Source organism: Mustela putorius, unplaced genomic scaffold (genome assembly GCF_011764305.1).
Source record: "Mustela putorius furo isolate JIRA1106 unplaced genomic scaffold, ASM1176430v1.1 tig00000228_pilon_pilon_pilon, whole genome shotgun sequence".
In the NCBI taxonomy this organism is placed as follows: Eukaryota; Metazoa; Chordata; class Mammalia; order Carnivora; family Mustelidae; genus Mustela; species Mustela putorius.
The window spans coordinates 25,606,267-25,632,286 of NW_025421322.1; the positions used below are offsets into that span (position 1 = coordinate 25,606,267).

The 26,020-nt window shown below is 33.4% G+C and overlaps 1 protein-coding gene across 1 annotated transcript in view; it reads right to left on the reverse strand.

Moving 5' to 3' along the window:
- Positions 1-2,522: 2,522 nt before the first annotated feature.
- TMEM65 (transmembrane protein 65) overlaps positions 2,523-26,020 on the reverse strand; it is a 69,822-nt gene continuing 46,324 nt past the window's right edge. The window contains exons 3-7 of the mRNA XM_004743523.3: positions 23,774-23,841; positions 18,766-18,820; positions 17,940-17,982; positions 14,543-14,648; positions 2,523-7,793 (exon numbers count right to left, since the gene is read on the reverse strand). Coding sequence (XP_004743580.2) covers positions 7,692-7,793; positions 14,543-14,648; positions 17,940-17,982; positions 18,766-18,820; positions 23,774-23,841 — 374 coding nt within the window. The 3' untranslated portion in view covers positions 2,523-7,691. The remainder of the gene's footprint in view (positions 7,794-14,542; positions 14,649-17,939; positions 17,983-18,765; positions 18,821-23,773; positions 23,842-26,020) is intronic.

A 26,020-nucleotide genomic window follows, 5' to 3' on the forward strand; every position in this document is an offset into this window, starting at 1 on the left:
GTGTTTGTATGACAGAGGTCTGATACCTAAGATGTGTCAATGTGGCAACTTAAAAGTTGGTTCAAGCCCTTTTCTTTCTAGTTCCTTCCTTCTGGATAGACTGAAGATGTGATAGCCAGAGCTAAAGCAGCCATTTTAGATCGTGAAGTGACTACTGAGAACAAAAACTAATTACATGATGAAGCAGAAGGATGGAAATCTGAGCTTTGTTACTTTGTGGTACACAACCCTTATACAAGCCTTGGACAACATACTACAACAATTTTATCTGAGAGAGAAATAAAGGCCTATCTTGTTTCAGCTACTGTTATTTTGGGGTTTTGTTACTTACAGCTAAATCTAATCTAAACTAATTAGGAAAGTTCAGGATGGCAGTTCTCAAAGGATGAAAGCATAGTCTGCAGATTCCTAGGGAGTCTTTGAGGTCAAAAACAGTTTCATAATATACTAAAACCCTATTTTCAGTGTGGTGACATGTTCACTGATATGCAAAAGCTACATTAAGTAAAAGCAGCATTAGAATGAATAAAAACACTAGTATTCATCGTACTCTTCATTACCATGCATTTGTATTTGGGGGAGAGGGAGAAGAAAAGCTTTACTCCGTGTCCTTCAAAAAGCAATAAAAATTATTTATTTTAAATATTGACTGTTGAGTAAATGTCTTTTTAATATTCTGTATGAAATGGCAAATGTGCAAAGTACTTCTGGGGATACCAAAATATGATGGTTGTCTTAGAGAAAAGCAATTATGAGATTGTTTAATGAGATAAACTTGGTTATTCAGAAGTGCATACTTGGCAGACATTTTCATAAACATGAATGGTCACTTCAAGGAAAATTAATGGTACGTGTTTCCAATGACAAAATTTAAGCTTTCACATGAAAATCGGAATTTTGGGAAACATGTTATCTGTCATCTAAATTTGTAAGCTTCCCAATACTTAAGAGGTGCTTTTTAAATGAGATCACTGGTCATATTATACATGATTTTTACATTTTATGTGGGAAATGATTTAACATTGGGAAGATCTGCATGATTGGTGAATCAATAATTTCCAAATGTATGGTGTTACAAAATCATGCATGGGAAAATGTTCAGTCAAAGGGCAAGATAGACCAATAGGTTTTAATATAATCCAGTGCAAAATTTCATTGATACGGTTTTGAATTCTATAGTGCAATGAACTGTTTGGAAATTACCCCCTGTATGTTGTTAGTAGTGTCCAAGAATAAATCTAGTCATATAAAAAGATTATTAAAATATTCTTTTTTCCAATTATATATCTGTGGGAGGCAAAATTTTCTTCATATACTTCAAACAAAATAAATATCAAACAGATTGAATGCAGGAAAAAAATATGGGAATCCAGATGTCTTCTAGAAAGTCAGACATTAAAGAGATCTACAATGCTACTCCTCTCACTAAATTATACTTTCAGAAAATTATCTTCATAAAATGTGTTATCATTCATGTTAACATGAAGTTGTTTTACTACTATTTTAAAATAAATTGTAAATATTTTTGTAATTTGTCAGTTTTAATTTCTAATGCAGTAAATATTTTTATAACCTTCATAAGCAAAAGCTCTTTGAGGACCTCAGTATTTTTTTTTTCCAGAGCTGAAAGGAGTCTTGAGATCAAAAAGTTTTAAAATCTTTGGTTTGTGATACTGAAAGAATTTGAAATACAAAGCTGAACTCTGTGAAATAATGAGAAGATCAGGAAGAATACCAAGCTCAGAGTTGGGTAAATAATGCCCTACTCAGAAAAAAGAGGAGTGCCAATAGGTTCTAGATATTGTAGACTAATACACTTGATATTAATCCTCAAGGGAAAAATTAGTACAGATTAAAGAGAAAATAAAATGGTCACCATTGCCCCCCAACACAAGTTCATTAAGAATAAATCATGCCAAACCAAGTATTTGTTTCCTTGATAACCAGCAGAACAGAAGATACATACATAGTATATTTCCCATCAAGCATTTGGCTATCTGTTTGACCCATTAAACAAATCTACTGTACACCCACCATGTTTCAGGCACTATATAATGCATTACAGACAGAGAAATGAACAAGTTGGATGAAATCCCATTCTTTGTGGTACTGACATTTGAAGCACAGTCAGATCTTTTCCTTTTTATGAAATGTGAGCATGAATTAGTATGGAAGAAAGAACAGTTAAAACTGTTAACCATAAAATGAACTAAAAATTGTCTTTTTATCCTCCCAACAGCATGGGACATTATATGTATTCTAAAAACTGCATTTCCTTTAGTCCGAGGTTGGGGAAAAGAAGAGAAAATAAGGAAGAAAAATGCACTTGAGACCTATGGTAAAGAGATACAGAATAACCACTGTTGTGCAAGAATGGTAATGGTGGGGTTGACATGCAGGAGAGAAAAATTGTTATTCTAATTAAAGTACCCTCAATTTTTTTTCAACTAACTCTCTTAAACTCCATGTATATCTAGCATCTGCTAACTATTTTATAAATAGTAAAGCACTACACAAATGTATAGCTTTCATATTAGCAAATGCCAAATCTTTACTGAACTTCACAATTCTCACAAAAAATTCCTTCATCAAACAGGTTTTGAAGGTTCACCCCAGCTCTCATCAAAAGTAGTTCCTTTGAGTTTAATTCTTGAGTCGCCATTCTCACATTCTATTCCTGTAAACAAAAAGTTTGACTTGTAGTTGTGGGGAAATCATGCAATCTCTCAGGTGCTTATTCTTTTTAAATGGTGTCAATAAAAGAATTTGCTCAAATTTCTTCCATTCATAAATCCATCAATGGCATTAACATGTTTGATGTCATAAATTTTATTATGAAAACCAATATACAACACCATATGGTTCATATTGCTGTCAGCACAAGATCGGTAGACACTAAAGTCCTGAAGCTTCAAAATTAAAATGTTTTATGTCCTTGCTTTAAGTAGTACTTCATTTCTAAAAGTTAAAGAAGAGAAACCAATTTCAGTGTTACAGCTCATATACCAATAGCACTTATTGCTTTGGTAAAGACATGTGATCTGTTAGTAAGATTTCATGATGAGCACACGACAAACCCTAAATAATTTGCACATGGGTTATCCATATACAGTATGAATTCCCAGGCAGCTTCCCCAGGCATCACGGCCATTTCCATCTACTGCTGTCAATAAATATGCAGGGATTATCAATTCTAATATTTAAATATTATTTAGATTTAATCCAGAAAGTCTTAATAGTGCAAAACAAAAAAAAAATTTACAATACATTCCCAAGTGAAACATACCTCACATGTCTGAGATTTCCATAGCATGTATTGTTAATGTCCTCACTTCTTTCAGGTCTTCCCTGACCACTCTATAAAAATACTCTCATATGCACACCAGTACTTTCCATGCCCCTTACCATGTTTCATTTGTCTCTGGAACCTATCACTATCTGCAATAAAAAAATACTTAAATGTATATTTGCCCGACTGATGTTTCCCCTTCCCAGAATAAATTTAAGGAGAATAAGAATGTTCTGGTTTTTCACTCAGTTCCTTGAACAGTTCTGAGCACGTAGTATGCACAGAATTTCTTAAATGAACATTGAGATAATAAGTACCTTTGGTTTTTGGTAAGAAAACAACTAACTCCACAAACCTGAAGGTAAAAAGGAACCTAAGCAGAGAAGAGATGTTACAAAGTCCATTCAACTGATGCCCTATTGCATAGTAACACAGGCTTTAAACTTGGACGAAGTTGGATTCCAGTCCACTTAGTAGTGACCTCATGGGTCTACTACTAACTTTCCACATAAAATTTACCCAGTAGGGGCGCCTGGGTGGCTCAGTGGGTTAAAGCCTCTGCCTTAGGCTCAGGTCATGATCCCAGGGATCTGGGATGGAGCCCCGCATCGGGCTCTCTGCTCAGTGGGGAGCCTGCTTCCTCCTCTCTCTGCCTGCCTCTCTGCCTACTTGTGATCTTCTGTCTGTCAAATAAATAAATTTTTTTAAAAAATTTACCCAGTAAAAAATAGGGACAATAGTAGCACCAACTTAACGTCATTATTTAAAGTGATTAAATGTAGTGAAGTGTGTAAAGTACTGACATGACAGCAAGAAAGTGCTTAATAAAAGGAAGCTAACATTATCATCATTATCACCATCATCATCTCACTCAGGTTCCATAGCCTAATATTTCCCAAAAAATTTCTGGTAAGACTGGCTATCTAGTTGCGAAGTCCATAATGCTGAGAAGTGGCAAGTCAGAGCGAGAAGGCCATTGCCAAAAGCCCAGAGCAGTAAAAAGATGGGAGGAAAATGAAAGTTTTCCTGAGGCACTGCCTTACAGCACAATAATAATGTCCGTGGGAATGGTGCTTAGCCACTAAGAAAAAGATGACATTCCATTTAATACATTCTTTTCAGATAGGAAGAAAATAAAATTCTAAAATTAGGAAGATTTACTTCAAAATGGTTTACATAAACTTTTTGTGTTAATGATAAACTCCCATTACCTTCAAAATTTACTTCCTACAAAAAAAGAGTAAATGAGGCATTTATTTTACAGAAGGCCTGGATATCTCTGCTGTAAAGACCCATCAGTGTGATATATGCCAACCTCTCTAGAGTTATTTTTGACATCCTATTAAATATCAAATTGTCTCAATATAGGATCGTTCTTCTCCCATAATCTGTAATGAATCTCCAATATGGATTTCAGAGAGGTAGTAAATAGCTCCATCTTACTGTCTCAGTGACATTGCTACAATCCTGTAAAATATCTGCATTTATTTATTCTACTTCCTTTAGTGACAGAATAACCAGAGCCTTCTCATAGAGATCAGGAAGAAAGTCAAATTTCAAAATCAAAACCACATTCCAAATTTCTTAAAAGATATTTTTTTTTCAATTCTTTTGTAAAAACATTGGTCACCATTTAACATACAGTGGCAACAAAATGCACTCAATTCACATGCATCAACAAGTCAATAAATCATGATACACAGACAACATGAATTTTAAACAAACAGTACTAAAGTAGCTCATGTTGTATTTAACTATAGTTATGGTGCTTCCAAAAAAGAAATAGCTAATATGAGAAATAAGCTTCCAGTTTCAATCTGAAATAAGGTTATTTGTGACAAGTACCATGAAACTATGGTTTTATGAAGTCATTCTCTTACAGGGAACCATTTTTCAGAAATCACTTTGTGCAAAGCACCAATACTCATGAGAATAAGATCTTGAAAAGATGTGTACCTTAGATAAGGACAAAAGGGCTCCATTTTTTGAAAGTTAATTATCTGAATGATTCAAATATTTATTATGCTCCCAAATTAAAAGATCTTTCAACATGAAGGCTATATATACTATGTTTTGACACCTTAAATAATTATTCAGACATTCAGCTAAACTGAAAGCTTCTGTAGGACTGGATTACTTTCAAGAGCAAAAAGTGAAAACCAATAATTTTCAAAGCCCTTTCTAAACTCACAGGCAAGATTTCTGGATATGGGATTTAATAAGAAGAATTAATTAGAAGAAAATTTAATTAATAATAAGAAGAAATTAATAAGAAGAAAATTTAAGCACCACAACAAAATAGTTTTTAGAAAAAAGAAAGGACTGGCAATATACAAGTCAGGAACAAATGCACTTGGACATTAAAAAAAAGTTGTTTAGGGCGCCTGGGTGGCTCAGTGGGTTAAGCCGCTGCCTTCGGCTCAGGTCACGATCTCAGGGTCCTGGGATCGAGTCCCGCATCGGGCTCTCTGCTCAGCAGGGAGCCTGCTTCCCTCTCTCTCTCTCTGCCTGCCTCTCCATCTACTTGTGATTTCTCTCTGTCAAATAAATAAATAAAATCTTGAAAAAAAAAAAGTTGTTTAAATTAGCACTCTAACCCTATCAGTTAAAATAATTAAAAAAATTCTTTTTGGTATATATGTAGTACTATGTGGAAGATACAGACCAAGATTCTGTTTAAGAAGTCAAGTTTTGGAATTCTAATTTGATCAAATGAGACTATTCTATTATTTGTACACAGTAAGAATGTTATATATTTATTTTTATATGATAATTTATTTTCTTCTTTTCTTTCAAAAATCTATGATTAAAGGATAGCTCTAAGCTATTTTGAAGTGCACAGAGGGTAATTTATGACAAATTGCCTTGTGGGGGAAAAACAGCTCTTCTCAAAATAAGAGGTCAAAGTAAAATGTGCAAATAAATTTTAAACTAAGGTAACTGTAAATCCATCCACTTAAGAAGTTTTCCTTCTTTTGCATCTATTTAGAAATAGTTAAGGTAAGGTAAATAGTTACCTTAATTTCAGTTTTTCTCGTCCATGATGAGTTTACTCTTACAAGTAAGAGTAATTTTTTAGCATTTATATGAGACCACATGCTAACGAACTTTATGACTCATATATAGTTGTACTATATATGTCAGATATGCAAGGCTGGAAATAAGCAATTTCAACCTAGAATATTATTTAAACATCACCAAAGAAGAAAAAGGACCAAAAAAAAAAAAACTTCTCCTCATGTAACATTTGATTACTATTCATAGCCAAAAAGCAAAATATAAAATATTTAGTCTTCACCTCAAAGTAAATTATCCAGAAATAAAACTTCTATGTGATAAGATAAGACATCAGGATTATCAGTATGGAGTATTCAGATTCATTCAGATGAGAAGATGTTTTGGGGAAAAAGAAATCCATCCCAAACAATAGAATTTGTATCTCGTTAAACCTTCCAAACATGACTTCAACTTTACCACTTATACCATAAGCCTTCTCAACAGTTCCTATTTTCTTTTTCTCTAAAAAAGTTTTTTAGCCTCTTAATTTCCAAGTGTCATGTCAAACCCCTTATTTTACCCTAATTCCACAATCCCCATTTATAAAAGACCCTAAAATCATCATTTTCTTGGAGCAGAAGCTACCATGTAATGATTTAAAATTGAGAAATTAAAGATAAGAAAAATCAACTGAAAATAATACACTTACTAACATATATGGTTTTATGTAGTAAGGACATCACATAATTACTCATTCTGATTAACCTCTGGCTCTTGAGACATTGAGGTCAGAAAATTAAAGTGAATAATAGATACTTACTTACACATAGATACTTACACATACTTAAAGTGTGTGTCTACCTTTAAACGACTAAGATTTTAAAAAATGACTAAAATTATATGATTGTAAATGTTCAATGTAAAACAGTACAAAATTGATGTTGCCGAAATAGAGTAAAAAAAACCTTTAACTTATATTACACATCTTAAGTAATGTGGCAAACATCTCAAGGCTGAGTTGTAACCAGAGAACAACAGCAACAACAGAAGATCCTTTCATGCATGCACACACATGGAGTAACAAATATGCAAACCCCAACTTAGTATAGTACATCAATGACTGATACTTAAATGATATTTTGATATACGAATAAAAAGGTAAAATGTTGACTGCCATTGATGAAAAAGCATTTCAACAATTTACACAAAATGGATACTAAACATTTTTTAAAAAGATGTCCTAAGAAAACCAAGCCACAATAAGTTAGTGTTTTCCATAATACATGCTGAATTATTTGATCCCGTATCTATACACTGTTATTGTCTTAATTCCTAAATGTTGTGACAGCATATTTAGTAATTGAGGTACATTAGTTTACATCTTTTTATAGGTATTCTAATAGGGTTAATTTTTCTTTTCCAGTTTTTCATCTTCTTCACCTCCTCCAAAGAAAAGCAAAGGAAACATTCCTAGAATGCAGCCAATAGTCACCCCAACAGCTTTGCCCTAAGGAAACAAAAGAAGACATTTTTTGAAAGTTATTTTATCCCTGGAAGAAGGATCCTTGCCTAAGTAGCTATGATAAACAATTACTATGTACCATAAAACTCAACTGTAATTTCTTCTCTTTTGATCATAGTAACTTACATGTTAAAATAAGTCATATATGACAAAGGACACAAGCATATGCCAAGGAGAAAAGATAGTTTCATAAATGGTGTTGTGAAAACTAGACAGCTACATGCAAAAGAATGAAACGGACCACTTTCTTACACCATACACAATAATAAACTCAAAATGGATTAAAGATCTAAATGTAAGATCTAAAATCATAAAGATCCTAAAAGAAAATACAACCAGTAATCTCTTGGACATCAGCCTTAGCAAAATTTTTCTGGCTCTGTCTCCTTAGGTAAGAAAAAACAAAAGCAAAAATACACAATTGAAACTACTTGAAACTGAAAGCTTTCTGCAGCATAAAGGAAACCATCAACAAATGACAAAGCAATCTACTAAATGGGAGAAAATATCTACAAATGATATAACCAATAAGGGGTTAATATACAAAATATATAAAGAATTCATACAACTTAACAGCAAGAAACAATCTGATTAAAAAATGGGTAGAGGCCCGAATAGACATTTCTCAAAGAAGACATACAGATGGCCAACACATGAAAAGTTGTTCCATACTACTAGTCATCAAGGAGATGTAAATCAAAACCACAATGAGATATCACCTCACTCCTTTCAGAATGACTAAATCAAAAACACAAGAAACAAGAAGTGGAGAAAAAGGAACCCTCATGCACTATTGGTGGGAATACAAACTGGTGCAGCCACTATGGAAAACAGTACGGAGGTTCCTCAAAAAATTAAAAATAGAACTATCATATGATCCAGTAATCACACTACTGGGTATTTACCCAAAGAATACAAAAACACTAATTCAAAAGGATATACACCTCCCTATGTTTATTGCAGCATTATGTACAACAGCCAAACTATGGAAATAGCCCAAGTGTCTACTGATGGGTGAATGGATAAAAACGTGTACACACACACACACACACGAATAGTATTCAGCCATAAAAAAGAATGCAACAACATGATGGATCTAGAAGACATCATGCTAACTGAAATAAGTCAGAGAAAAGCAAATACCATATGATTTCAATCATATGTGGAATTTAAGAAAAAACAAAGGAGGTGGACCATAAGAGACTATGGACTCTGAAAAACAATCTGAGGGTTTTGACGGGGCGGGAGGATGGGAGGTTGAGGTACCAGGTGGTGGATATTAGAGAGGGCACGGATTGCATGGAGCACTGGGTGTGGTGCAAAATTAATGAATACTGTTATGCTGAAAATAAATAAAAAATAAATTTAAAAATAATAATAATAAAATAAAATGATTACTGATTTAAAAAAAGAAAAGAAAAGAAAAAAACAAAGGGGGGGAAAAAAAAGAAAAACAAACCAAAAACAGATATTTAACTATAGAGAACAAACAGATGGTCATCAGACAGGAGGTGAGTAGAACAGGTGAAGGGGGCAAAGAGTACACTTATCTAAATGAGCACTGAGTAATAAACAGAATTGTTCCATCACTGTATTATACACCCGAAGCCAATTTAACACTGTATGTTAACTAGACTGAAATTTAAAATTCAAAAAAAAAAAAAAAAGAAATAACAAATGTTGGTGAGGATATGGAAAAAAGGGAACCCTTGTGCACTGCTGGTCAGAATGTAAATTGGTACAGTCACTATCAAAAACAGAATGAAGGTTCCTAAAAAATAAAAAATAAAAATACCATATGACCCACTAATTCCACTTTTGAGTATTTACCCAAAGAAAATAAAAACACTAATTTGAAAAGATATATAAATAACCCTATATTTAGTGTAGCATTATTTACAATGGCCAAGATATGGAAGCAACCTAAGGGTCCATAAATAGATGAATAAAGATGTAGTATATGTATACATGCACACACACATGCATATACATGTGTGCAGGTATAGGTCTATGCATGTATACATATTTGTGTATGTGTGTATATGTATTATACTACATATGTATATGTATGTATACTACATATATACATTTTATGCTTGCATGTGTATATACATGTTTATGTGCACGCGCATGCGCACGCGCGCACACACACACACACACACACACAGACAATGGAGTATTACTCAGCCATAAAAGAGAATGAAATCTTGCCATCTGTGACAATGTAGATGGACCTAGAGGGTATTATGCTAAACGAAATAAGTCAGACAGAAAAAGACAAATAACACATGATTTCATTTATATGTGGAATCTATAAAACAAAACAAACAAAAAATAGATACAGACTCACAGATACAGAAAACAAAGCGGTGGATGCCAAAGAGGAGGAGATGGAGGGGGTGGGTGATACAGGTGAAGGCAATAAGAGTACAAATTTCCAATTATAAAATAAGTAAGTCATGAGAAAGAAAAGTACAGCACAGGAAATATAGTAAAAAATGTTGTACACTAACTTTGCATAGTGAAGGATGGTGACTACACTTATTGTGATATTTTGTAATATATATAATTGTTGAATCACTATGTTGTACTCCTGAAACTAAATTAATATTGTATGTCAACTACACTTTAAGTGGACATTGGGGAGGATATATCCTATGGTGAGAAAAAAATGAAAAAAAAATTAAATCTACAGTAAAAAACAAAAACAATTTAAAAATAAGCTATAAAAAGGTTCTAGAACAAGTAATATTTAAAGTTCAATGCAACTAGGAAAAACTGTTTTTTTTTTCAAATTGCCAAGAAATAACTCCACAGAAATATTCAAGTAGAAAAATACCTTTTAGAAATTGTACATACATTTTCACTTCTGAAGATAGGGGAAAAAAACCTCACCAAACACTCTTAATATATTTGGATTTGTTCCTTTTTGTATATATTCCTTTTCAATATTTATCCCCATGTATATGTAATTATATGTAGGTCTGATCATTATGTAAAATAAACATAGCTTTGTTTTCTGCCTCAATCCACCCCCCACACCACACATGTTATAATATGCTCTTTTTTTCAAACTGTTTCATAAACTTAATAGAAAAATTCTAAATTCCACTGAATTGATGGCCTATAGTATGTTTAAAGCAGTCCTTACACCACTGAAAGTCACTGCTTTTTCACCAGTATAAGTGATATTGTAATAAACATTTCTGTGTGTACTTTTTCCCAATGATTTATTTAAAAATCAAATAATATGAATATCTGTGCATATTCATAGGGTAATGAATGCTATGCTGTCTATTCTAGACAAAAAAGACTGCAAATACATATATATCAATTGAAATACAGTTGACCCTTGATCAATACAGGTTTGAACTGTGTGAGTCCACTTATATATGGGTTTTTACAGTGCAGTACTATAGATATATTTTCTTTTCCTCATGATTTTTTAGCAACATTTTCTTTTCTCTAGCTTACTTTATTGTAAGAATACTGTATATAATATGTGTAACATAAAATATGTTAATTGACTACATATGTTATTGATAAAGCCTCCAGTTAACAATAAGCTATTAGTAGTTAAGTGTTTGGGAAGTCAAAAATTATATGTGGATTTTCAATTCATGAAGGGGATGATGCCCCTAACCTCCAGTTGTTCAAGGGTCAACGTATATGTATATGTATGTGTATATGTATATGTACACATATATGATATATACATATATATGATATATACACACCAATTTTTATATAATCATACCTATGCTATGAACACTTTTAAAATTTTTATTTTTGTAAATAATTTTTTAAATTTGCATTTCTAGGGTGACCATCTAGGTTAAACATTTTCAATTAAGTTTTATTTCTTCATAATAAACATTTATTGAAAATCTACTATGTGCCAAACTCTGTGCTAAGTATACCGAGACACAGACTAATCAGATGCAGTCTATCTCTCTCTTCTAGGAACTTCCAGTTAGTTATAAAGAGAAAAGCAAATAAACAAAACAAGTTCTATCAAGTATTACTGGTGCTATGATGGCTACATGATCAATGGTCTTGAATAAAATATTTTTTCCTATACATTGTCCATTTATCTATCAGACCCTACAGGTTTTCTAATAAATTTCAAGATTAGACATTAGTGTTTCAACAACAGCTTGCATAAAAATTTTCAACTCTGTTATTTTTGGGTTTTGGCTGTGGTGGTAGAGAGGGTGGTGGCAGTATGTCTGTGCTTTATATAACAGTCATTTTCATCATGTCAAACTTTGAAAGTATCACTCTTACAGAGTTTTAATAAACAGAAGTTTTCTTCATTCCAGATGCCGAAAAAGTTTATCCTAGATCCTTATCTTGACCTTTAAGTTTGTATTCATTTATATTTATTTATATATACAGAGAGAGACTATTTTATTATGGATTCCGGACTTTCCTACATTCACGAAATGTCCGCTGCCGCGTCTGCTTCTCACCCATTCTTCTACTTCTCACCCATTATTACTACTGTCCAGGGAAACCAAGGCTTTCTTCTCTACCTTCCTACTTACTTTAGGATTTCTAGTTAATGAGTCTCAACCCAATTATCTCAACGGGTCATAAAGTCAATAGGGCAGAAAGGGAGGAAAGAAGTGGGATACCCTGATTCAGAACCTGAAACATCTTTCCACTCAAAAATCAGTTACTTATATATTATTACCAGGTCTTATGATATCCTAGGCATTATAGTTAACTAGAACTTAAGTACATTCATAATATGGTTCAGCAAGAAAATATTTTCTGAGTTTCAAATAGCCAAATTATAAATGAGCTTTTAAAATACAACCTATGTCAATAGGAACCTGCCTGTGTATTTGCATATGTTCCATTATGGGTCAATTTCAGAATTAGCTTATGTCATGAATAGACTGCTGATCACTAACTTAAATTACTTCAGGCTATTTGCTAATTGAATTTTATGTTACAGAGTAGATTTCATCTTAACATAAAAGAAGCAGAGTCAACAACTAAGAAATAATATCACTTCATATGCTGGTGGAAGATCTATCAAAATACAAACATACACACACACACTAGCTTAGTAATTGAAGTACTTGTATAATAGGAGAGGGGAATAGAACTGCTTATAATACAGAAAGAAAAACAGAATTATCAACTATGCGAGAAGAAAGCCTAGGAAAATAATCTTCTGTTGATCCTAACTGTAGTGCTAAATGTTAAGCCAAATTGCTAGAATGTTAGGATATCCTGATTCCTCAACAACTCTGGCAGATCTTAGCCAGCTAATCTCACTTCAATTTATCTACGAATTGCAGTATATGGACACCTTTGTATGATTTTTACAAAGAAATAGTTAAGTCTAATGTGGAGCCCGAGATTTGCATTTCTAACAAGTTTCCAGGTAGTGTTGGCCCTGCTGACATTTCACTTTGAGAAGCACCCATCCTGTATAATCTCATTTTCTCCCGTGGTTTTAACTATCACCTTTTCAGTGAGGCCTGCAGACCCTCCTATTTAATCCTGCAAGCTGTCTCCATAGCAGCACTCCCAACCTCTTTTACCCTACTCTGCTTTCTTTTTTTCTTTAATTCCTTTAAAATTTGTGAATTTCTAGTACATTAAGCATTTTATTTATCAGATTTTTTTATTATCTTCTCTCCACTGCTAGAATGTCAGACCCACCAGAAAAAAATATCTTGTTTGGTTAACCAATATATTCAAAACTCCTACATATGTACTACGCATACAGTAAGTAAACAATGAATTTTGTTGAATTATTAATAATACTAATCATCTCTAATTCAGACCTCTCTAACTCTTCACTTTTAATCCAAATGCCTACCAGGTATTACCATTTGAATGTCCTATAAGCATCTCAAATTCAACTTTATCGAATTGAAAACAGAACTCATAACCTTCCCTTACTAACTTGTCCTTCCTCTTTTTCTTCTTGACTTAATTGGTGGCATCGTGATCCATCTAGTTTCCTTCCTACTTAAGTCTTCGCTAGAATGCCATCACCTAAGGTATGAGGTTCAAGCTCCTTAGTAGAGCTTATACAATGTCTTTCCTGTCTGATCCATTCTTACTTCTCCAGTGCTATTTCCTACTGCTGCTTCACTCTTCAACTACTACATTTTATAGTCCAGCAATACCCTAATTTCTTGTATTTCTCTAAACATACCCCGTTTTTATCATGTCTTTCTACCTCCTAGTCAATGTACTCAGATTCTCTTGTTCACCTAGTAAACATCTCATCAATAACACAAAAATCAGCTGAGATCCAATTTTCACCAAGAAATCTTCCCACCAAAAGAAATTTCTCCCCACAACGTATTAATTCTCTTACTTGTGCTATTGCTATATCTAGTGCATAATTCTATAACTGCATATGTTACACTAAATTATAGTTTGTTTACAGATCTGGTTCTTCACCTAAATAATTCTTAAAAATAACTGTAATTTATATTCATTTTATATCCTTCAGTCTCTACTATATGACAGATAGTCCTTAACATTAACTGAATCATATAAAGAATATTCTAAAAATCAAGTATACCTACAAAAAATAGACAATAAAAAATTATTGTTCTTCTGAAAACTGCCAAAGCTTAGAAAATTTTTCTAAAAACGCCACTCAAATCAATTTAGTCTCAAATTTCTCAAAAGAATTGAATTATACATTATCTTATTCTGGCTACCTGAATACATTATCATAAACCATATACAGTACTTACAAAATGTGTACTAACACGTGTTTGCCACATGTCCACTTGCTTTGGTGTAAGATCTGGAATTGATAGGCCTAATCTGGAAGCCAAAGCTTCAACATAACCTGCAAGTCTTTAAAAAAACACAAGGACAGAATATAAGTTTTTAAAGAGACACATAAACATCCTCAGTTAATAAACAAATTGCTCCAAAAAGAAACAAGATAATTTTACACCTGTAACTGGCACTCTAGAAATTGTATAAATGCTTACTTACAATTTCCATTTTTATCGTGCATAAATACACAATTTAAAAACATTTTAATATTAATATTTTCATATATAGATAAACTAATTGACTTAAAGCAAATACTCTTATTTTATTTTATTTATTTATTTTTTTGAGAGAGAGCAAGCAAGGGGGTTGGGAGAGTGGAAGAGGGTAGAGGAAGACAGAATCTCAAGCAGGCTTTACACCCAATGCACAGCCTGACACAAGGCTCAATCTCACGACCCAGATATCACGACCTGAGCTGAAATCAAGATTCAGATGCTTGGGGCACCTGAGTGGATCAGTTGGTTAAGTGACAGAATCTCAAGCAGGCTTTACACCCAATGCACAGCCTGACACAAGGCTCAATCTCACGACCCAGATATCACGACCTGAGCTGAAATCAAGATTCAGATGCTTGGGGTACCTGGGTGGATCAGTTGGTTAAGTGTCTACCGTAGGCTCAGGTCATGATCCCAGGGTCCTGGGTCTGAGCGCTGCATGGGGCTCCCTGCTCAGCAGAGAGCCTGCTTCTCTCTTTACCTCTGTGACTCTCCCTGATTGTGAGGGCACTCTCTGTGTCAGATAAATAAATAAAATCTAAAAAAAAGATCCTTAACTGACTGAACCACCCAGGCACCCCTCTCTCTTATTTTAAAAGATCATTTCAAGGTATAAAAAAAACAAAAACAAAAACAAAAACCTTGCAATAAAATCATAGTCATGCACTCCAAATTAAAAGCAAAGCACGTTAACATATGCTACTAGATGGGTGCGCCTGGGTGGCTCAGGTCGTTAAGCATCTGCCTTTGGCTTGGGTCATAATCCCAGGGTTCTGGAATCGAGTCCCACATGGGCTCCCTACTCGTTGGGAAGTCTGCTTCTCCCTTTCCCTCTGCCCCTTTTCCTGCTCATGCTCTCTCTCGCCCACTCTCTCTCTCACACATAAATAAATAAAATCTTTTAAAAAACCAACCATGATATTAGATTGATATACTAAGAAAAACAGACTAGAACTTTCAGGGCAATCTCAAGTATTTATTTCCCATCAGTTATTGGATATAAACTCATTTTGTCAACTGTAAGAAAGATAAAAATATGGATCCCAATATCAGATATATTAACTTCTAAAAAATCTGCATACCTAAGAGTCAAGAAAACATATTTGTTATTTAATGATATTTTTTAAAGGCAGAGGAGAAATAGTTTTTAAATATAAAGACTCCCAACACAATCTTATCTCTAATCAAAAATAACTAATTAATGATATAATATAAAATTAAATGGCCTTAAAATCTATCAGACCGGAGATGTGGTATATATACACAATGGAATACTATGCAGCCATCAAAAGAAATGAAATCTTGCCATTTGCGACAACATGGATGGAACCAGAGCGTATCATGCTTAGCGAAATAAGTCAGGCGGAGAAAGACAACTATCATATGATCTCCCTGATATGAGGAAGTGGTGTTGCAACATGGGGGCTTAAGTGGGTACGAGAAGAATAAATGAAGGAAGATGGGATTGGGAGGGAGACAAACCATAAGTGACTCTTAATCTCACAAAACAAACTGAGGGTTGCTGGGGGGAGGGGGTTTGGGAGAAGGGGGTGGGATTATGGACATTGGGGAGGGTATGTGCTTTGGTGAGTGCTGTGAAGTGTGTAAACCTGGTGATTCACAGACCTGTACCACTGGGGATAAAAATACATGTTTATAAAAAATAAAAAATTATATTAAAAAAAAAAATCTATCAGACCGGGTGCCTGGGTGGCTCAGTGGGTTAAGCCGCTGCCTTCGGCTCAGATCATGATCTCAGAGTCCTGAGATCGAGTCCCACATCGGGCTCCCTGCTCAGCGGGGAGCCTGCTTCCCTCTCTCTCTCTCTCTGCCTGCCTCTCCATCTACTTGTGATTTCTCTCTGTCAAATAAATAAATAAAATCTTTAAAAAAAAATAAAAATAAAAAATAAAAAAAAATCTATCAGACCACTTAGTTCTATTATATATAAAAAGCTATCATAGTAGCTGTGACATTACATTAACATTAATGTTGAAAATGGGGAAATAGAATGTGTACGGGGTGATATCATTATAGATTTATGTCAGGAATTGGAGAAATATAAAATTTATGCCCTGGTCCAAAAACAAGAAACTCTGTGTTTTAACAGTAGCTTTGGCCCCAAACTCCAGTACAGAAGTCTAATCACAGGGTCAGATCACTTATGAAGCCACCTTTTCCTAGATTATAAGGCTAAATTTCTGGTAGGCCCAAATCCAAATCTCAAAACTTACTACTCTCATGAATCATGGAAGGAAAAAACAGAGCCAAAGACTGAGCAAAAAAGAGTACGTTTATTACAATAATTAATGCCAAGTTGGTCTAACTTATACTTCCCAGGCTTCCTCAAGCTCAGGAGGCAGCCCAGGCCATGTGTTGCTTGGAAGAGAGAATGTAAAATGAGAAAGAGAGAAAGCTGGCCTTTTCTAAGTAGACATTCTCACTTTATTTCATCATTCCAGCCACATAGAATAAAGAGAGCAAAAACTGGCCAAACCCATGTATGCTCTGGCATTATTCCTTCTGAAAGCTCCTCTCTCCAGAAAACATGCCCAGTCAGTATTCCTCATATTTGAACCATATCTCTTATCTTTGAGCTTAATGGGAGAAGAGTGGGGTGAAATAATGATGGGGTTCTTGGTTTTAATTTTTTTTATTTTAATTTATTTTATTAATTTTAATTTAACTTTATTTGGTTTCAATTCTTTAATTTTAATTCTTGGTTTTAATTCTGTCTCACTTTGGAAATGTCTATCAAAAATACATATGAATACTTCAGTAATGCTTACATTACAGTTGTTTTAGAAAAACTTTTAGCATGTATCAATCTCTTGAGAAGATTTTTAAACACAAATTCCGGGTCCCTAAACCTAGAGACACAAGTTCCAAGGCATAAACCAGGCATTTGTATTTGATGCACACCAAAGATTTAGTACTACTGATTTAGAAATGTTAAGTTTAAAACTTTAGTTTGAAAACACACACACAAAAAATGTCCCATATTTTTTATCTTTCTCAATTAAAACACGGGGAAGAGAAAGAGGGCAAGGTCAGAATACACATGCACAAATGAATAAGTGAATGGACCTACCCAAGTCCAGCTAAATCTGACACAAGATTTCCTAAAGCAGCAGCTAAAAAAGTGAGAAGTGGATAAGTGAATTGTTACATGGAAGTCAGAAAAATCATTATAATACATCACTATATCATCAATGAAGCACTCATCTGGACGAGTAATCACAAGTTTCTGAAACTACAACAGCTATGTATCCAAAGTTACTCATTGCAAAGCTCTGAACTTCAAGATTTCAAAATAGAACACAAGTCTTTTGGGATATAATGTTCTCCTTCCATCAAGTAGTAGGCTTTTTCTGTTGTGGCAGCCATTTGGAAACCATTTTGGTTTCAATACCTATACAGTATTTTGTGTACCCTTCATTATATTTAAGGAGATTTGGATATTTGGAAGTTAAAGTAAACCTTTATGCATAGCTCTGAAATTTGAGAAAATCACAGAGAAGAAACGAAGTTTCACCATCATGAAAAACAGAGTGGTAACTAGGGGAAAGAAAGTAATAGAGCCAATCTTATATTTCCTTCTTTGATGTTCCTAAACAATTTGAAAATAAATTAGTAGAAACAAGAGCACAAAGGTTTTGGGGTAACACTGAATTAAGAGAAAAATTTATTTAATATAGTCAGTATAGCATTGTTACTCATTAACATTAAGCACCTAAAATTTCTCAGGAAAAAAGTGCTACATATACAACATTAAGAATCTGAAGAACAGGATTAGGTAGACAAATAGACATTTCAATGAGTAAACTTATTTAAATAAATCATCCTCTTCTAAGTCCAACCTGCTAAAATATTTTATAAATATATGGGCAATGGAATAATAATGACTTATTAAATACCTGCCATAGTTGAGATTCCCAAAATAATTCCAATAGACATCTCAATATGGGTTCCCTGAAAAATGATTACAAAGAAATTAATTTAAAAATTAATGCTGAAGTGACTGTAAAAAAGAGCAAAGTCTTAATGAAAACAGATAAACTGCTTAAGCCAACAGGTTACTACAGCAAAATTATATATATAAAATATGCCAAAATATTCATATAATACAGTAATGCATTTAACTATTAAATATATGCATTCATGCAAAACATCATCAGTATCATTTGATTTATTAAAATCAGGCTTTTATAAAAAATAAAAATAGCAACAAACAATTATAATAAAAACAGCAATATAATTCATTGTTAAAAATCTAGAATTTGTATTTTCCAACAACAAAGATAGATTCTTTAAACTTCTTGGAACACAAAAACCAACTCCCCTAATTTTAAATCTTAATTTAAGCTATTATTTAAGCTACCAAAAGAGTAAAAAAAAAGACTAAACTAATTTCTAGGGCCCCAAGAGATCACAGACTTCAAAAATTCTCTTGTAACACTGAGTACACTTTAACTATTACATAGTGAGACTATATGATACATTTATGAGCAACAACAGTAATTTGTACAATAGCTAGCACCTCAGTAAAAAACAAGGTCCTGAGTTTACTGAGAGAGTTTCAAAATTTCCACACCCATCCCATTCCCTATAGACAAGAGGCACTCGTATTTTTACTTCCATTTTAAAGAGAAGGAACCAGGGGTGCCTGGGTGGCTCAGTGGGTTAAAGCCTCTGCCTTTGGCTCAGGTCATGATCCCAGAGTCCTAGGATCGAGCCCCGCATCAGGCTCTCTGCTTAGCAAAGAGCCTTTCTTCCCCCCCACTCTGCCTGCCTCTCTGCCTGCTTGTGATCTCTGTCTGTCAAATAAATAAATAAATAAATAAATAATCTTAAAAAAAAATAAAGAGAAGGAACTGAAATGAAGAAGATTAAACTAGTCTAATGGGTTACTACACAGAATAAAGGAGAAATCCTATGATCTATTGTGCTGAGCTCTAATACTTAGCCAATGCTGCCATCAGTAGACTTAATTTTCCTCCTGAATACTGATGCTTGAAAATTTCTAAATAAATTTTAAAATCACAATGGTACTTATGGAGGATAAAAGGGAATGTCCTATCCAGTATATAAAAATATTGCATTACTCAATTATTTATAAAACTGAAGAGAAGCTGAGTTAAGTTTCCTCATTTTCCCCTCACCTAGCTCTTTTGGTTCCATCTCTTTAAAACACAATTCTTGGGGTGCCTGGGTGGCTCAATCAGTTAAGCGGCTGCCTTAACTGGAGTCGTGATTCCAGGGCCCTGGGATTGAGTCCCACGTTGGGCCCTCTGTTCAGTGGGGAGCCTGGTTCTCCCTCTCCCTCTGCCTGCTGCTCTACCTGCTTGTGTGTGTGCTCTCTCTCTCAAAATAAATAAATAAAATCTTTTAAAAAATGAAATAAAATTCTTGCTGGATACGGAGAGAACAGCCTGATGCATAAAAGTCCCAGGTATTTAAAATCACAAGGAAGGTTGTGAAGGAACCACATCCCCAAGAAAAGAAGAACAAAACATGCGTAAGGAATAAAGATGTGTATCTTTATATATAGATGGGGGGAAAAAAAACCCACACAAAACACTCCAAAAAAAACTGGAGCACTTATATAGAACGATGGAGCGATGTACCTAACATGTACAGTATATAAAAAATAAATATACCATCTTTAGCAGCAATGAATCACTATCACTAGGAGTGCCCCAGCAAAAATCTGCTTGCTATACATGTGCTTAAAAAGTACTTAGGTGATTAAGCATTTAGTTGAATTTAAGAAACCTGAAGGACCTTCTAATAACATAAAAGCTTCAAATAAAATCAAAGACAGTTTGAGGACAACAAACTACCAGTCTTTACTTTTTCCCACAGTTACATCAAGTTTTATTTTGTACATCTAATACTAGTTATCTTAAATTTACATCTGGTTCATCACCTGAGTACAATTAAATTACTCTAGAATTCTAATAAATCCTATTCTAATTAAATTTTAAGAAACATAATCCAAAAAAAACACTAAAATGTCATAAAAAGCAATCCTAGTAATATAAAAATATAATAAACTATGAAACCAAAGGCTGAGTATGAACAGCAGCCAACAATAAAGGTCAGTCTATTACAGGAAGCTACACAGGAATTTGTTTTGATGACTACAACTAGGATAGCAACCAAGAGAGTACAACAGGGAAGAGGAAAACATCAAATGTCAATGACATAATAGAAAAGAAGAATCAAATATTTCCTTAACTTACTATCTTAAAACAGTCATAGCTATCTCATAATGTTAGGAGGAAATCAGTGTTTTCAAATAATTAAAAGGTGAAAGACATTCTTAAGATAATGATCACTACTTATTTTCCTATGTATAGATTCTAGAGTTGTATTACTTATGTATTTTAGTTTTAGCAGTCTATTTATTATAAAACCTCTTTGGGAAATTTCACTGTCCCTGAACTGGTTTGCAATTATCACTGAATAACAATTTTGCCACACAACTGCTCTTATTCGGGTATTGAAGTCAGTGATTTAAACATTTATTTCAAAAGTAAAAATTGGGGCGCCTGGGTGGCTCAGTGGGTTAAGCCGCTGCCTTCGGCTCAGGTCATGATCTCAGGGTCCTGGGATCGAGTCCTGCATTGGGCTCTCTGCTCAGCAAGGAGCCTGCTTCCTTCTCTCTCTCTCTCTCTGCCTGCCTCTCAGTGTACTTGTAATTTCTCTCTGTCAAATAAATAAATAAAATCTTTAAAAAAAAAAAAAAGCAAAAATTGGTATTATGTCCCTGCAACTGGATTTCAATGTAAACGTCAAGAACAAGTTAATAACTTGTAACAAGTCAATAACAAGTTATTAACTCGGAGTCAACCATCTCAGACCTGGAAAAATAGTTCACTCTTGGTTATACTATAAGACACAGGCCTGAGTAACAGAAAACAGTCAACCACTTTACAATAATTTGACTCTAGAGTGTGTGTGTTTCACTTTGTTCATAGCTGTATTTAGATGCAGATTTTCTGTTACTTCAGATATTTATTTCAAATAAATAATAACACACTGTGAAATGCAGGATCTATGAAGTTACCCAGTTTCCCTATTCTGATCTCTCTTCAAAATCTCTATTCACCCTTCTTTATGCAAAATATATCACCTCAGTACTTCCTTGTAGCAAGGATAGTTTTTTTAGTATTTGACTAAGGTCTGTCTTATTGAGATGGAAAAAAACAAATGAATATGAAGGTGGTAGGTATGGATACCAGCTGTCAATTAAGACAAACTGAAATACTGAATTGTATAAAACTGAAAGAAATACTTGTCACAGAGAAACTTCAACCAATCTATTTAAGAACACATCAAGTCTTACCTACAGCTTATAAATCCATCATAATGGGGTTTCCATTATAATTAGATATGTTTTATTATTTAATAACTATTTAAATAATCTCACCAACTCAAATTTTAGTAATTTCATTGAAAGCGGTGTGGTTCTAAGTTGCTTAATATTCACAGATATATTCTCATATTCACAGATACATAAATTGGCCAATTCTTATATATATATTAGAAAAAATTTCATGATCAGTCAAAAAAACTAGCATTCTGATATTATATTTTAGAGGCGCTTGCCAGGCTACTTTGCTAAAGAACTACACAATGGGTGCTTCCACATTCAAGCTGTGTGCATGCTAGAGTACCTGCTGTGAATATTTAGGCAGCAAGATACCTTCCTATTATATGAACACAGGTGAGCAGCCAGACTTTCTGGATAGCCTGGCACTGTTAATCTGGATATAAGATGAGACTATATAATAGCAAAAAAAAAAAAAAAAATCTTTTCAGATATTCTTTTAAGAATTTTAGATATTCTTTAAAGAAATTTTATAATCATCAGAGACTATGGACTCTGAAAAACAATCTGAGGGGATTGAAGTGGCGGGGGTGTGGGAGGTTGGGGTACCAGGTGGTGGGTATTATAGAGAGCACGGATTGCATGGAGCACTGGGTGTGGTGAAAAAATAATGAATACTGTTTTTCTGAAAATAAATAAATTGAAAAAAATTTTTAAAAAAAGAAATTTTATAATCTACACAATGTAAATTTTACTTTTAGTATAATTTTGTTTTAAAATCGAATGTTCTATTTACATCCATCTGTAGTACATATGACCTCCAAGACCTAAAGAAAACCAAAAAAACCCCCTTGCTCTCATATGTATTTTTCTCACAATGATCCCCAAATCATTTTTTTTTTTTAAGCAGTCTCCTGCACAACAACTACCATTTACATCATTTTTTTCAAGTTAGAGTCAATGAAGAGAGTGGATAGACCACTGGGCAGTTTTAGAAGACTTGCATTTTAATCCACAGATTCATCTCTGACTTTCGAAATTGGACCAATATTGGTATTCATTAACAAAATGTATCACTCAGTGGTAGGAAAGGTAAAGAAGCCTTCTCAGGGACTAAACACTCTTAAGGAACACAATTACATTAAAATAACCACAGAGAAGGGGAACTTTTTTTAACACTACAATGGAACAAAGACACCCTTTAAGACAATTCTCCATGGGAAAACTAAACAAGGAACTAACCAAATAACATATATGTGATGAGAACTGTCAATAAAATTAAAGAACGTCAGAAAATTTTATATACTTTTTCCTTGAATAAGAATGTTTAAACTAGAACAGAATAATATTGACCTAATAACTATGTGTTTATTATGGTCAATGGTTTGCCAAAAGTCTTAATGATTAATACATGTAATGCCTTAAAACTGAACGATAGTCTTATTAACATGAAATATAGTAAAAAGTAGCCTTGTTCATTATGATGTTAATTAAAATCTTATAGCCAGGATATATAAATTATTAGGAAAATTTCGACTACACTAATTGCTTTATTAACTCAAAATAGAAGGGTAAAAGAAAGAACTTACTGCAACAATCATTATTGCATTATCCAAAAAGCCAAACCCTATGAAAGGTATCGCATTGTGGATGAATACTGAAAAACATCAAAAACAGAAAATATATTTTAGGATTTCTATAATTTTAAATGAGAACACAGACCATATGATTAAAGTCTCCTAAACAGATTTGACAACCTTTGAAATTTGCTTTTAATTCCCCATAGCCAAAAGATTCTACTTCTGCTATAAGCTTAATTACTTCCTAAAAGCTACACTAGTGAAACAAAACAAAATTAAAAAATACGTAACATGTAAAAATAACTATGTTAAGATTTCTGGGTTGTTTTCTTACTAGCTACATGTACAAAGAACTACAGTTAACAGCAGAACAAATAAGTAAATACATATTACAAGTACCATGTTTTACCTGTTTAATTGCTATTGATATCAATCTGTTTCTTATACCTAAAAACTGATATCATAAAATTAATATCCATGTTAGAAATAATAAAAAATACCTTGAATCAAATTTCAGGGAAGCTAAATGGTCAATTTTACTCACTAAACAATTTTTTAACAAATGTGAGAAAAATGTGATCATCTCATCTATATTCACCATCTATATGCAGTCTTTTCCCCCCTCACAATATTGGTATCCCTGGAGGCTTTCACAAACTATTTGATTTAAATCAAAATGTAATTTGGCCTTATCCTAACAGATAAGATAAGATAGATAAGAAAAATCTGATCTATCTAATACAGAATCTGAATGAGCTGACATAATAGAAGTGTAACAAGGAAGAACTAGTATCTACATATTAAACATTCAGCCTCACTTTTTTCATATTTGCATCTTCAGCACATTGCAGTATGCATAGTGCATTGCAGACACTTAATGAACATTAGTTAATTAAGTTGAGGACCACTAACCTGGAAAGGAAGAGAATTCCATATTAAGAGAATTGAAGGCAGACTGTGAAACAGATTAAAAGCTGGGAGAGTTAAAAGACTTTATTCTGATTCATCTATAAAATTGCCAAGACATAGCCAACATCAATTCAACTGATGACTTTTTTAGATAAATATCAAACTTGTGAGTTTTATAACATATCCAGCAAATACTTCCTTAAGTGAATTGGTTGTGTGTGTTCAGTGACTTTAGAATGTTTTTCTTTTTAATGCAGTTAAGTCCAAGTGTTAATTAAAATATAATCCAGAAGTTATTAAAGTTTGACATTACTCTAGCAAGTTCTGGGCCAACCCAGGAAAGGCTAATAAGCAGTTAACAAAACAAAACAAAAAAACACTCTACCCAAAACCACTACTGAAGACGAAGGTCACAGGAAAAGGGTATATGTATCCTAGGTCATTTCAGATTTCTTCTTATTATCAAATAAGAATGTTCAAGATAAAAAGTAGCATCTTTTTAATTATAAAGAAAATTATTTTTAAAAGGTATTATTTTAAAAGCTATTAAAGATGGTAAGAATCAAATAGCTGATTAATGAAATGGGATTTTTCAATTGAAGAGTCTAGTCTTGGGGCACCTGGGTGGCTCAGTGGGTAAAGCCTCTGCCTTCAGCTCAGGTCTTGGTCTTGGGGTCCTGGGATTGAGCCCCTCATAGGGCTCTCTGCTCAGTGGGGAGTCTGCTTCCCGCTCTCTCTGCCTGCCTCTCTTGTCTACTTGTGATCTCTCTCTCTCTCTGTCATATAAATAAACAAATAAAATCTTAAAAAAAATAAAGAGTTTAGTCTGAGTTCTTTGATTTTGTCCAAGTCTAGTTGCTTAACTATTAGACATTCAAACTTTTATAATAAGCAACTTTAAAGAATAAAATATATCATGCGTTTATGCTTAGACCTAAATAAATGTGTCCTATAAGTAAAAAATTTATTATCAACACAAAGAAAAAAATGCAATTTTCAAATTGTTAAATAAACATATACCAGACATTCCATCTGGCATTAGTTATAAAAATATGTAAGACTTGGTTACCAACCCTCAAGAAGTTTGGGTATGATAACATACCATATGAACAGTTAACTTTGATCAATAGAACCAAAAAACTGATAATAGCACTATCCATTGTTATGAACATGAATTTGCATGAACCTAGGCTAGTAGGATCAGGAAAAGCTACCAGAAGAAGAAAAGTCTTAAAGAATTCTTAAATGTACTTGGGAAAAGTTATTATTTCTAATATAAATTATACTCTACCTCTTGGAGAAAAAAGAACTGGGTAGTTAATTAAGTTTTTAAAAATCTTGTAAATT